Below are 15053 nucleotides of genomic sequence, written 5' to 3' on the forward strand. Positions count from 1 at the left end.
GGCTCTGCTGTGCAGATTTTTCCTGCACAAGAAAACGCTCCGTTTTCCTGACAAGTTGACACAGGCTCATTTACTTTTATTGGTTATGCGAATTTGCATGCGGGGAACGCATGCAAATTCACGTTAGTGGAAGCGGGCCCTCAATGTCTGAGCCAGAAACTTCTGTATATTTCGACTCCTGAAAATGAATTTTTTTTTTAATTATTTAAAGAAAATGTTTTTTTTACATAGACACTACTATAGCCTGTGAGTTTATATAATCAAAAGAACAGATGTGTGAATAAGTGTAAAATATATTAAAAATGGTTTAAAAGGAAGTAGCGGTAGACTTACCATCAAGAAAGAACACAAATGATCTTATTCAAAGAAAAAAAATCTTTATTTGAACCAATAGTCCAATTTACTACATGTTTCTCAGAAACAGCCTATTTCCTACAATGGAGTGTCTAGAGGCACAAAACAATTCCATCAGGGACCATATTAAGTGACTATGGCCTCAATTCACTAAGCTTATCTCCTGTCTTTAATAACTCTTCTAGAGTTGTTACCATGGTGATAAGGCATGTAGTATTCAGGAAACATTTTACCTCAGGCAAACCTAAAGTTAACTCTTCTGTCTTTAAGTTAACTCTTCAATCCTTAAAATAACTCCAGAGTTAAAGACAGACTGTTTATTAACTGCATGTGAAAATAACAGAGGAGGTAAATTAACTACAGAGGAGGTAAATTAACTACAGAGGAGGTAAATTAACTACAGAGGAGGTAACTTAAGGAATGAAGAGATAAGATAACTCTCTCTTATGTGGAGGTAAGTTTTCTCTTGCCTTATTATCTCCAGCATGATCTTAGTGAATTGAGGCCTTAGTGTGGAGGTCATAATTAAATTGAAATTGATTATACATGTTACGCAAATTATAAATAGTGCCTAATTAATATAAACATTATAAAAACTATGTAGGCAATAGGCATATATAATACAAAAGAAGATGGATTTAAAAAAAATCAATGAATTAAACTTTTCTAGTTCATACCCCAGGTGACATGAGGCTTTTGATATCCATAACAAATAAATAGCTAATTATACAAAAATGCATAAATATCCGGTGATATACAATACAATAGTATAAAATGCAATATATTATGAGATAATAGAATACAATAGATACATGCATCAAATCATATACAGTATATATATATAAATGGAAAAATTTTATGGATATATAGTATCTTGCTAAATAATCATATTGGAAAAGGGAGATATGGTGGGGTAAGTATAAAAATAACAGTAACTTAATAAATACTGGAAATTTAATTTTATATAATAAAACAAACAAATGAAGGATAAAGTGACTGGCACTGCGGTTCTGGGTTTCAAATGGAAGTGTTTGTAGGGTATAAACTCACAGGGTATATAGCCTTCAGTGTGCTCAGGATGCCAGAACAAACATTTTTCTATTCAGTCATTAGAGAGGAAAAATCATCCGGCACTACAACACAGGCTTCTCTTCCATAAATGTTAGTATAGATACTCTTCAATATGTTCAAATATAAATTGCATCAATTCCGTAGATTGTTGAATGGCATACCCTGTGTTTTCTTCGCTGTGGGGCAATGTGGGAGCAGCGGTCTACCTGAGGACCGTTTCGCTGTCAGCGAGCTTCTTCCGAGGCTCCGTGGGAGGAGCCTCTCTCTAATGAAAACCATTGAGATATAAAAAACATACATGTGCCAATTCATTCAATACAAATACCAAATTAAATGACCCCATACAGTACAAAATCAGCCCATTGAGTGTATTTGACCGCACTTGCACATGCGCATTACGGAGCCACCAGTCTTTCGAGTGCTTACAAAGCTGTCCAAGGCGGCAAATTTAAATGGGGGGGGGGGCTGAAATGAGGGGAGGGGAACAAGAGCGGACAGGGAAGGCGCTATAGGATCTAAAGCTTTCCCTTACCATGGGTAAGTATCTGCCTTATTTTAGCCGCTTTACATTTACTTTAAGTTGCACATCTTTCCCCCTGGCTGCACTCTATTGCTTTGGCCTAACAATGCAAACCGAAAGAAAATTCTTTACCAGTTTCTATAACCAAATCTTTTTAGTTACATCAAGGGTCTTTTATGACTCTTTCTTTCTCCTTACAGGTTCCTTCAGTACAACTGTCTGAGCAATATATCACAGAAAGCTTTCTATGGATTGCATCAACTTCAGAAATTGTGAGTCAGAAGTTTGACTGGTTATTTAATACATAAAATAAATGAAACCAAAGTTGAATGTGACAAATGTAACAGATCTTCCACACAGGCAGATGAATTAGAACTGAAAGGGTTCAAGGAAAACAAACCTATCGATACATAAACAATTTTGTAATGAAACAATATTAAAAATGACCATCCCACACCAGCCGGCAGCCAAATATAATTTTCAATGTGATGATCCCCAAAAAAGCTTGGTTTTGGAAGCTTAGTGGCAAGCACTCTCATCTTGATGCCTTGGGTCCCCAATTCAAATCTTGGCACTATCTGGACTGAGTTTGTATGTTCTCCCCGTGTCAATGTGGGTTTTCTTCGGGCACTCTGGTTTTCTCCCACAGGCCAAAACATACAGATAAATTCATCCCTCCCCCCCTCCATATCTAACCTTTGTCTCTACAAAAGACTGAGGTACATTTTGCTATAAACCTTTTTAATGTTTATAATAGATACTGTATGTATATCACTTTTAGAATTTTCCTGAAGGGAATTTCTTTTCATGAAAATTTAGAGACCCTCCAGTTTTCATGTCTTCAATAGGTCTCATGATTTACTGGTGGCATTACAGTTAAGACAGTTTTTTTTGTGTTTCAGATATCTCAGCAACAACTGTATAAGGTATCTACATCAAGGTGTCTTTAGCCACCTGAATGAACTAAAATGGCTGTAAGTATAGCTTTTTTTTTATGCTTACTTTTATTTAATTTTAGGTTACACCAATCACTAAAGTACCATTCAAAGTCATATTACTTGTAGAAACCAACCTTAACCCCAAAGTTAATTTAGGATATAATAGTTTTAATTTAATGACCAACTGTGCATAATTTTGAGAAATGCAAGTTTTCAAAAGTTCTTTCTTGGGGCATGCTACAGAACTGGATCAGAACCATACAAAATCATACTGTATTGACCCAGCTCTGAATCATGCCCGAAGAAGAGAACTTAAAGGTACACTATCAAAGTTTTTGTTTTTTCCTGAACCCCTGTAGGAGGCAAAAGGGACTTAGTAATGACACATAGTAGTAGTAAAAGAGAAAAAAATCTGTCACCTTATCAGACCTTGTATATGGAGTGCTAGGACAGTGGTGTCTGGTGAGAGTATAAGAGCCCCTCCCTCTGTACTGTCCTGCTTCTGCAGTGGGGATTTTGCCTGGCTGACATGGATAAATAATCCATGCTAGGCTGACAGGAGAGAGCCTTGTGGGTGGGCAGATTGCAGGTAGCCTGTGTGAATCAGGATTCAACACGCTGTAGTGAGAAATTCATTGAATCAATGAACTTCTCACACAGGCTTCCTGCAATATGCCCACTAGTGTTGGGCGAACAGTGTTCGCCACTGTTCGGGTTCTGCAGAACATCACCCTGTTCGGGTGATGTTCGAGTTCGGCCGAACACCTGATGGTGCTCGGCCAAACCGTTCGGCCGCATGGCCGAACTAAGAGCGCATGGCCGAACGTTCCCCGAACGTTCGGCTAGCGCTGTGATTGGCCGAACGGGTCACGTGGTTCGGACCCGAACGCGCTCTGATTGGCCGAACGGTCACGTGGTTCGGGTAAATAAATACCCGAACCACGTCATATCTCCGCCATTTCTCTGTGGGTTTAGCTTTGGGTAGGCAGGCAGGGTAGTTCGCTCTCCAGCCACGCTAGCCAGGGTCCCCCCCAGTCATTGTGTGTCACTGCTGGGAACAGTAGTACACCGCTCGCTCAGCCACACTATATATAGCATTGTTTACTGCCACTGTGTACCTTGCTCAGCCACACTATATATAGCATTGTTTACTGCCACTCTGTGTACACCGCTCAGCCAGACTATATAGCATTGTGTGTACTGCCACTGTGTACCTCGCTCAGCCAGACTATATAGCATTGTTTACTGCCACTCTGTGTACACCGCTCAGCCAGACTATATAGCATTGTGTGTACTGCCACTCTGTGTACACCGCTCAGCCAGACTATATAGCATTGTGTTTACTGCCACTCTGTGTACACCGCTCAGCCAGACTATATAGCATTGTGTGTACTGCCACTCTGTGTACACGGCTCAGCCAGACTATATAGCATTGTGTGTACTGCCACTCTGTGTACACTGCTCAGCCAGACTATATAGCATTGTGTGTACTGCAACTCTGTGTACACCGCTCAGCCAGACTATATAGCATTGTGTGTACTGCCACTCTGTGTACACCGCTCAGCCAGACTATATAGCATTGTGTGTACTGCCACTCTGTGTACACCGCTCAGCCAGACTATATAGCATTGTGTGTACTGCCACTCTGTGTACACCGCTCAGCCAGACTATATAGCATTGTGTTTACTGCCACTCTGTGTACACCGCTCAGCCAGACTATATAGCATTGTGTGTACTGCCACTCTGTGTACACCGCTCAGCCAGACTATATAGCATTGTGTGTACTGCCACTGTGTACCTCGCTCAGCCAGACTATATAGCATTGTTTACTGCCACTCTGTGTACACGGCTCAGCCACACTATATAGCATTGTTTACTGCCACTCTGTGTACACCGCTCAGCCAGACTATATAGCATTGTGTGTACTGCCACTCTGTGTACACCGCTCAGCCAGACTATATAGCATTGTTTACTGCCACTCTGTGTACACGGCTCAGCCACACTATATAGCATTGTTTACTGCCACTCTGTGTACACCGCTCAGCCAGACTATATAGCATTGTGTGTACTGCCACTCTGTGTACACCGCTCAGCCAGACTATATAGCATTGTGTGTACTGCCACTCTGTGTACACGGCTCAGCCAGACTATATAGCATTGTGTGTACTGCCACTCTGTGTACACCGCTCAGCCAGACTATATAGCATTGTGTTTACTGCCACTCTGTGTACACCGCTCAGCCACACTATATAGCATTGCATACTCTGCCAGTCAGTGTGTATATTGCTGGGATCAGTAATACTCCACTCACCGCCAACCACTATATGAGCTCACCATGAGTTCCTCAGAGACCTCCGCTGTGAGCAGCACTCCCAACAACAGCAACAGCCAACGCCCCACGCAAGCTATAACATCCACCCCAGCAGCCAGTGGTCAGCAGCAGCCCTCCCCGGAGGAGAACGTTGTGTCCATCGGTCCGTTGACAGAGCGATTAATGAGGGCTGTCATTGAGGAGATGATGGGGCCTGATGTGGAGGAGGAGGTCTGGCTCAGGCCAGCATCCCAAGTTAATGTTGAGGACGATGAGGGGTCTGTGTCTGGGGATGTTGGGGTGGCAGAGGTGGTGGGTGGGTCAGACTCAGGAATAGAGTTGTATGATGAGGATGATGATCGGGACCATCTGTATGTGCCTCAGAGTCCGACCCCGGAAAACATGTTGTATCGTGTGTTTAGGTACTAAAATCTGCGTTCCCACTTCCCAGTACTGCCCGGGTCCACGGATCCATATAATTTTTTGGGCAGCACTATCAAACTGTGGTACTATGAGTGAGTTGCCATGGTCCTTCTGTGCTGTCACACTCACCGTCTGTCTGCAGATGGATTGTTCAACACAGCTACGCCATCTGACATGTAGACCTTGACCATCTTCTCCAGGCGATTGGTGTTGGAGGACGTGGAACTGCCCGATTGCTGTTCTGTGGGCTGCTGCATGGGTGTCAGAAAATGTTCCCACTCCAAGGACACTGCCAATACCATTCCTTTTTGGGCACTAGCAGCAGCTTGTGTTCTTTGCTGCCCTCCTGGTCCTCCTGGGTTTGCTGAAGTCAGTCTGTCGGCGTACAACTGGCTAGAGAAGGAGGAGGATGTCAATCTCCTCTCTAAAGTCTCCATCCTCAAGGGCCTGCTGGAATTGTTCCATTTTTGACCTGTCTGACACTTTCTTCAATCAGTTTTTTAACATTGTGTTTGTATAAACTGGGTATAAACCCAGTAATTGGTGTTGTCCAGAATAATGAATAATAATGAATAGTGAATAATGCGCGGGCCGCGTTCAATGCAGTCTAGCATGAATTGAGCCATGTGTGCCAGAGAATCCTGCCAGACTCCTCTGTCTTCATGTTCTTGTGAGCGTTGTGATTGTTGTGATGCACCATATTCGTCACCAGCATCACTTTCTTCCTCTTCTGCTGTCCATTCCCGATAAATTGTGGAAGTCCAACGTGCACCGCTCTGTCCCTCGGCAGTGGGGGCATCCAATTCCTGCTCCAACTCCAGCTGTTCCTCGTCCTGTTCTTTGTCATAGCTGGGACCAGCGTTTCCTGAGGTAGGTTGCCTGATGTTGGTATCATCACGCTGATCGTTTTCATCTTCAGATTCCCCCACTTGCATCATGCCAGCGGTTTCCATCTTCAACATTGATTTCTTCAGTAAACACAGCAGTGGTATTGTAATGCTGACTGTAAAGTTGTCACTGCTCAGTCACAAGCAACGTGGATTGCTCAAAATTTTGGAGGACTTGGCAGAGATCCAACATGGTGGCCCAATCAGATCCACAGAAGCTTGGTAGCTACTAGCTAGCTGCTGGAATGCGCCTCGGCACTGCGCAAAAGCGTGCTAGCATGTGCAGCGTAGAATTCCAGCGCGTAGGGAGGGACATCACCCAGCGAGCGATGGTGCGCTAGATTGAAGCGCTCCTGCATCTCTTGGTGAGTCCTTCAGAAGCGGTACTGGACTTTTAAAAATGTTTTTTTTTTTTTTCCTTCAACAGAAGATCTGCCACGTTGGAGTGAGGAGGACGCCGCCGACTCCGACACCAAGCTGAACCCCGGTGAACTCTAAGCAGAGGATCTTCAGGAACCCTCAAGGCTTTGAGCAAGCTGAGGAGGGTCAGCAGTCCTGACGAGACCTCTCCTCATATGTGACTGTGTGCAGTGGAGTAGAGCTCCCCAGAACAACCTCTCACTTGTCACTTTGTCACTGGTCACTTTGTCACTTGTCACTTTGTCATTTTGTCACTTTGTCACTTGTCACTGGTCACTTTGTCACTTTGTCACTTGTCACTTTGTCACTTGTCACTTTGTCACTTTGTCACTGGTCACTTTTCACTTTGTCACTTGGTCACTTGTCACTTGGTCACTTGTCCAGATGATCTCGGTACACCTCCTGCGATTCAAATTCCTGCACACATTGCTCTGGGATTTGGGTGTGATGAATGATGCATCTAACTGGCCACCGGAGGCAATTAAGGCCTTCAAAACATTGAAAGCAGCTTTCTGTTCTGCCCCCATTTTGTGTCATGTTGAGTTGTTGACGTCATGTTCATCCTCGGCCTCGCCTTGCATTTCAGTGCGAGGTGCATTTTCCACAGAAAAAGGTTGTGAATCCGGGCACAACATTTGTGGCTGTTCCATTGACCTTTCACAGGTAGAAGATTGTGGGGGTGGGAATAGCTTCTCCGAATAGCCCATTGTGTCCTGATAACTACTCATTGCATTGCTTTGCGCACGCATTTTTTTGTCCTCATGCAAGGCCTGAGTTGCGCCTGAATGCGTGGCCTTCTCCTCCTGCGCCTCCTCCTGTTCCATCACGTCTGCTGCTGCTGGGTTAGCGTTGCCGCGTGGTCCCTGTTTATTGAACCACTTATCTTTATTACATTTATGACTGCATGGCGGTACAAAGCATGCTATCCGCACACTTCTTGTCCTCATGCAAGGCCTGGGTTGTTGTGTCTCACAAAGCGTGGCCTTCTCCTCCTGCGCCTCCTCCTTGTGTTCCATCACGTGTGCTGCTGCTGGTGCTGGGTTAGTGTTACCGGTCCCTTTTCCTGGAACCTCTTCTCTGTATTACATTTATGACTGCATGGCGACAAAAAGCATGTTACCTGTGCAAAGAAACATGACATTTTCCACATTTAAAAGACAGTTTTTCCTTTGAAACTTTACAATCAATTTTCTCAAAAACTATAAGCTCTTTTTCAAATATTTTTTTCCCTCTTGTACCCACTCCCAAGGTGCACATACCCTGCAAATTTGGGGTATGTAGCATGTAAGGAAGCTTTACAAAGCACGAAAGTTCGGGTCCCCATTGACTTCCATTATGTTCAGAGTTCGGCGCGAACACCCGAACATTGCGGCGATGTTCGGCGAACGTTCGCGAACCCGAACATCTAGGTGTTCGCCCAACACTAATGCCCACCCACAAGCCTTTTTCCTGTCAACATAGTGTGGATACATGCATGTATGATATAAGGTGACAGATTTTTCTTTTCTTTTACTACCACTATGGCTATCATTCATAAAGCGTTCCCGCATGCGGAAATGCTAAGAACAGCCGACTTTACTGAGCACTGAGCAAAATTTGTATTCATAAAGGCTGTTTCCGCATGCGAAGCAGACTTTTCCGAGCAGAGCGATAAATCACCGCATTCTGCGGTGATTCTATGCGGAAATGTAACAAACTGTAAATTCATAAAAACTAACGCAGGCGGTATGCGGACGGGGATTACCGCTCCCCTGGATGTAGCGAGAAGCATGCGGAAAACATGTAAGTGAAGGGGACAGACCTTCCAAGCAGCAGCAGAGAGAGCAGCGCACGGAGGGACTCGGCCAGGTTCTCCTGTTTCCGCATGCCTACCGACAGCCTACCGACGGATATCTCCGCACTCCTATCGCAACAGGCACTATTTTTATGAATGACCACCCAGAAGGCTGAAATACCGACATCGGTGTTTCCCCGCACGGATTTATTTTACCGACAGCACTTTCATGAATGATAGCCTATGTGTCCTTAATTTCGCCTCCTCAAGAGGTTCAGGAAAAACTAAAACTTTGATAGTATTCCTTTAAAGAAGAAATGGAAAGAGAAACTGTAGTGAAAATAATGTAATTAAATGCTTATGTTTTACAATATTCATTTCCAAATTATTTAGTTAGATCAGAAAGTGCAATTTCCGATTCCGTGGAATTCCGTAATTCCGTCCGCATTGAATTCCATAACCGTTACATTCCGTCAGAATTTTGCGTAATTCCGCGTTCCGACGGAAAAATGTCAGTAATCTCAATTGAAACTTCATTTTTGATAAATCGTAGGCCATGGGACCTACTGGCTGTTCCACCGGTCTTTTTTTTTTGCAGCAGCAGGAGTTGAGGTGGTTTCTCAGCGGTCATTATAAGTTTGGTTTGGAGCAGCAGGAGTTGTCGCGTAGGCTATGGGACCTAGAGGTAGTCCCACAACGGTCATTACAAGTTTGGTTTGGAGCAGCAGGAGTTGTCGCGTAAGCCATGGGACCTAGAGGTGGTTCCACGGCGGTCATTATAAGTTTGGTTTGGAGCAGCAGAAGTTGTCGCGTAAGCCATGGGACCTAGAGGTGGTTCCACGGCGGTCATTACAATTTTGGTTTGGAGCAGCAGGAGTTGTCGCGTAGGCTATGGGACGTAGAGGTGGTTCCACGGCGGTCATTACAATTTTGGTTTGGAGCAGCAGGAGTTGTCGCGTAGGCTATGGGACCTAGAGGTGGTTTCACGGCGGTCATTCATTTACAATTACAATTGGTGCTGAAATAGTTCAGATTTTCATGCAGAAATCCTGTTGGTTGGTTTTTGTCAAGCTCTAATTGGTGCTGAAAATCCAATTTTCATGCAGAAATGTTGTTGTTTTCACTTTAAGCTTCTTCTAGGGTCTTCCTTGTGATTGGCCTAAAAAAATCTGCATTCCGACGGAATTACGCATAGCAATTCCGGAATTCCGTCGGAACGGTATAGCAATTACATTCTGATGCGATGGAACGGAATCGCCAATTTCCGACCGGAATCGCGGAAAACGGAATTCGGCGGAATGCGGATGAGCATCCCTAGTTAGCACCTTATAAAATCTTTCCTCACCCTGATTTATGTTGGTAAGTAACAACATTATTGGTATGTTTGTGTTGGTAGTAACAACATTATTAGTTAAACTGCCGTATAGTAAAGCAACCGCAAGATGTCACTGTAAAATGTAAAGTGCTGCAATGATCTCTATGGTGTTGTTTTTCCTGTATTCACTCTATGATCCTCTATGTTCTAAGTAAGCTGCTTTTCCTGATGGCGGTATATGATTTATCGCTGTATGTTTTTTTTATATATGTATGTCAAGAAGGCAGGTATAGTATTAGGGCCCGTTTCCACTAGAGTGAATCCGCATGCGTTGTCTGCATGCGGATTCGCATAACCAATACAAGTGGATGGCCCTGTTTCCACTTGTCAGTTTTTTCCTGCGTTTTTCTGTGCAGGATTTTTCTGCACGGTAGAGCCTGCAGAATTCGCCTGCGTGTGGAATGAAGGCGATTCACAGGCTATGTATTTCATAGGGAAAACGCACATGCGTTTTTTGCCGCGATTTCGCGTGCGAATTCACATGAAAAGTAATGTAAATTGAACCAGGCAGTGACATGGTTACATTCGCATAGACCCTGCCTATGCGAAATCGCGGCAAAAAACGCACGCGGAATCGCATCCGCATGCGATTTCGGCAGAGGTGGAATCCCAGCGATTCGCACCGCACTAGTGGAAACGAGCCCTTAGTAAATTATGAGATAAAAAATACTGACGGATGTAAAACTGAAAAAATGCACCTTTATTTCCAAATAAAATATTGTCACCATACATTGTACTAGGGATATAATTTTAACGTTGCAATAACCTGGACATATGGCCATATAAAATGTGTGGATTTTAATTATGGTAGCATGTATTATTTTAAAACGATAATGGATGAAAACCGAGAAATAATGCATTTTTTAAATTTGTTTCTTATTATTCCCATTATAATGCATTTAGAATAAAATAATTCTTAGCATAATGTACAACCCAAAGAAAGCCTAATTGGTGGCAGAAAAAACAAGGTATAGATCATTTAGTTGTGATAAGTAGTGATAAAGTTATTGGGGAATGAAAGAGAGGAGCGCTGAAATGCGAAAATTCTTCTTGTCCATAAGGTGAAAAATGCCCGCGGGCTGAATTGGTTAAAGAAAACATTTCATTGTTAAAGCTTATCGCGCTCCTACAGAGATGCTGCAGTGTGGTTACTTTTTGGTATCCTGGGAGCACAGAAAGGGTTAACCTCCTGTGTTTACATATTAGCTCACAACTTGGCAGACTTGGCAGACAGTTAGCAGCTCTAATTACATTTGCAGATTACTTGCTAAGAAAGGTGAATTGGACAAGCTATTCTTTATAATCACATACAGGATGAATTTCTCTGTCTTTTCCTTGTCTCCTCTATAAGAGTTCAGGTCCATTTTAAATGCAGTTTTCAGAATTGCCTACAGGTTTGGAACAAAAAATCTGTGAAGTCTTGTCCATGCCAGACGAGCTATTGTCTCTAAATGATTACAAATCAAATCAAAGATAGCTTTATTGGCATGACCAAGATTCATGCAGGTATTGCCAAAGCAAGGGAAAAAGGGGACAGGGAAGGGTTGGGGGTAGGGGGACAATGGATAAGCAGTCTGTGGACATTTTAGGTTTACAGTTCCGTTATGCTCCTCTCAGTCTGTGGCATGCTGTGACATAGTGTGCAGCGACTTTCACTGTGGATTCCTCTTCTCCCAGTAAGATATGTGTTTTTCTCTCATTTTCTAATGTGAGAAAGTCTGAGAATAATTCCATCAATTTCTTAAAGTAAGTGTCCCTGGTTGCAGTATATTTGGGGCAGTGCAGCAGGAAGTGGGTTTCATCCTCAAGGGTCTTCTGCTCACAGTGTTGGCACAATCTCTCCACCTTGGGTTTGTACGTCTGTCTGTGTCTCCCAGACTCTATTTCGAGGTTGTGAGCACTCAATCTGTAGACACGCAGGAGTTCCCCTATTGAGAGTTTTGGAGCTTTTCCAGTTATGTGGCCATTTTATATTCTCTCTGTAGGGACTGGTATATGGTTAGCTTTTGTGACTGTTTAATTTCAATCCTTCATTTTTCCACATAGTCCTCTTTGCTCTTGGCTGTGGTTTGTTTTATCTGGATTTTTGTTATGACCTGTGGGTCGGGTGTTCGAGGGAGTATAGAGCTGACCACTACTTTCAGTGCACATGGCTTTTCTTGGTCTTCACTGTGCAGCATGGCTTTGTAGTGGGGTGAATCAGGACTGCTGCTCTGTAGGTGGGCCCAGAAGGACAACACGCTCTTCTGTATCTCAAGCAGTAACGGGAATCTCCCCAGCTCTGCTCGGCAGGCATTGTTTGAGGTTCTCCGATGGACATGGAGAAGATGTTTGAGGAACTCCAGGTGGAATATTTCTGTTGGGCTGGATTACCATTTTGATTGGTCTAGGTAGGTGGTGGGGCCCCATACTTCACTTCCATACAGAAGGATTGGGGTGATGACACTGTCAAATACTTTCAGCCAGACCTTTACTGGTGGTTTGAGGTGGTACAGTTCTTTCCTGATGGCATAGAACGTTCGGCATGCTTTTGCTTTTAGGGCCTCCATGGCTGACTTAAGGCTTCCTGATTGGTTGATTTCCAGACCAAGGTAGGTATATTTATCAGTTCTTCCAATTTCACAGTCATTGAGTGCAAAGGCTGGGCTCTGGGCTGACTTGTTTTTCCTCTGGAACACCATGGTTTTGGTTTTCTTTAGATTAATGGGGAGTGCCCATGTTGTGCTAAATTTCTCCAGGATTTGCAGGCTGTCTTGTAGACCTTCCTCAGTTGGCGACAGCAATAGGAGGTCATCTGCATACAGTAAGAGCTTCACTGTTGTGTCATGTAGTGCGAGTCCTGGTGCTGGTGAGGCCTCTAGGGCAGAGGCCAATTTATTACACTAAAGGAGATTTGTTCAATTCGATTTATAACGCCTGAAATCTCTTGTCTGCTTCGGAATCGATAACTAAGGTTCAGTCTACTCCAAATGGCTGATTGACTGATTGATTGATAGCACAATGTGCTCCAGTTAAAAATAATCATCTGCCAGACAGGGGACCAAGTTTTGATTGCATAGTTGTCTCCCTCGGTGAGCAGTACCAAAGTATGCAACATTTAAAACAATTTGACTAAAGTTTGATTGAGATTCAATAGAAATGGGAGAATGCTTTAAGATTCATTGGCTGCTACTCCTCAACTGTTTTTTCTTTCTAACAAGCAGTGTAAGTTTTTTGCCGGATTATGTCATTATCAATAACATAAAGCGGAACCGCAGCAACATAGAGCAGAATGTGATGCATTATTCAGGATACACAATATTCATTCCAAAAGGTTTTTATTTGACACAATAGTCATTCACAAGGTAAATATACAGACAATTAGTTGCCCTGTGGTGTAAAACATGAGATAAACAGCTTACATAATAAAAGTATACCTAAATATAACCATAAACAAGTAAAGTCACTTGGCATCAACTTTTAAGTCTTATAAGAATGTTATATGGGAAAGGTTTAGGTTCACAGGATCTTATTTGGGAGGATACATTAGCGCAGAATAACAGTCAGATGATATCTTACACAGAGCACAGGAGGCCCATGGTATTAGTGCAGGAAAGCCACAGCTGCCAGGTTTTGGTGTATACTTTCATAGTACCGTTAACAGGATACTCAATTTTACATTATCCTGGTTTATGCATCAGAAACATTTCTTATATCTATAAATTGCTGTATATTGGTATGCAGCCTTCTGCCTCACAGCACTCTGTGTGACAAAGTGTTGTTTCTGCTCACTTTGGAACACACAACAAACATTCCACAGTGATGCGTCTTGCCAGAATTAAAAATGTCATCACCTGTAAGAAAAAAATAAAAGAATAGAAATGGGGGTGAGGAAAGGTTGTACAATGGGCAAACATTGACTAAATCATTTTTAAATGAAAATTGCACATTTAAAAAAAAAAAAATGAATCAAGTTACATTCAGTAAAGTTCCTCTTTCAGAACACATAAGGACAATGCTTTTATTATAATTAAAAGAAACTTTTAGAGGCTCCTATGAGGAGATGGATTAATCCAAAAACAGTTGGTAAGAGATTTAAAGCATTTAATCTGGGACAAGTGTACATATGGTTTCTTACAATTTTCACCAAAGTGCCTCTTTAACTCAGTTTATTGTAGTAAATATGTGTAATAAGCAGTACTGAAGATTAGTAAGTTGAAAAAAATCCATGTTCCCTTCCTCACCTTACTGCTTACTTGTTTTCTTGTATGAAAGATGTATGTATTGTTTTTTTTTCCTGGAGCAGGTTAAAGGGGCAATGTGGTGACACATTGTAAAATTTAAAATATGTGCAAACATAGACAAATAAGAAGTACGTTTTTTTCCACAGTAAAATGAGCCATAAATTACTTTTCTCCTATGTTGCTGTCACTTACAGCAGGTAGTAGAAATCTGACAGAAGCGACAGGTTTTGGACTATCCAATCGATAGAACTGCACACCTATGCTAGAGCTGGACTGCTGCTGGATACCTGTTGCAGCAACAATCCAGGAATCGATGTGTGGGCGTGGCCACTGCTCCCGGCGTGTATGTCATTGCGTCCTATGGAGTCGGCGGACCTGTTGCTAGGAGATGTCAGCGGACCGCTCCCATTGGTGCATGTACAGTAACATGGTCCATGATGACAGAGGTCACATGGACCAATGGCTGCCACCGTACGACGCCTACATCACCACGGGGCGCTTTTGTCAGATCGAGTGAAGCCAACAAAGCTCCTCCCAAGGGGAGCAGAACTTCATTGTTTGTTACCGTTAACAAGCAACATCCCGAGTGTGGTCAGCGCAAAATGATGAGCAGTAGTGACATTGCTGCTGTGTCAAATTACTGCTCAAGTGGCACGTTGCTTCCATGGCACTGTACAAAGTTAGAAACAAACATGGAGTACAAAATAATACAGAAAATGGTGTACGCCAGTATATGAAATACACAGTTGGTACAAAA

The 15053-nt window shown here is 43.0% G+C and overlaps 1 protein-coding gene across 2 annotated transcripts in view; it reads left to right on the forward strand.

Annotated features, from left to right (window-relative positions):
• The window catches only part of RXFP2 (relaxin family peptide receptor 2), a 390074-nt gene that overhangs the window by 339713 nt on the left and 35308 nt on the right, over window positions 1–15053 (forward strand). For both annotated transcript variants that reach the window (XM_068265019.1, XM_068265023.1), the window contains 2 exons: window positions 2146–2217; window positions 2848–2919. In XM_068265019.1, coding sequence (XP_068121120.1) covers window positions 2146–2217; window positions 2848–2919 — 144 coding nt within the window. The remainder of the gene's footprint in view (window positions 1–2145; window positions 2218–2847; window positions 2920–15053) is intronic.

The sequence above is a fragment of the Hyperolius riggenbachi genome, chromosome 2 (genome assembly GCF_040937935.1).
Source record: "Hyperolius riggenbachi isolate aHypRig1 chromosome 2, aHypRig1.pri, whole genome shotgun sequence".
Lineage (NCBI taxonomy): Eukaryota > Metazoa > Chordata > Amphibia > Anura > Hyperoliidae > Hyperolius > Hyperolius riggenbachi.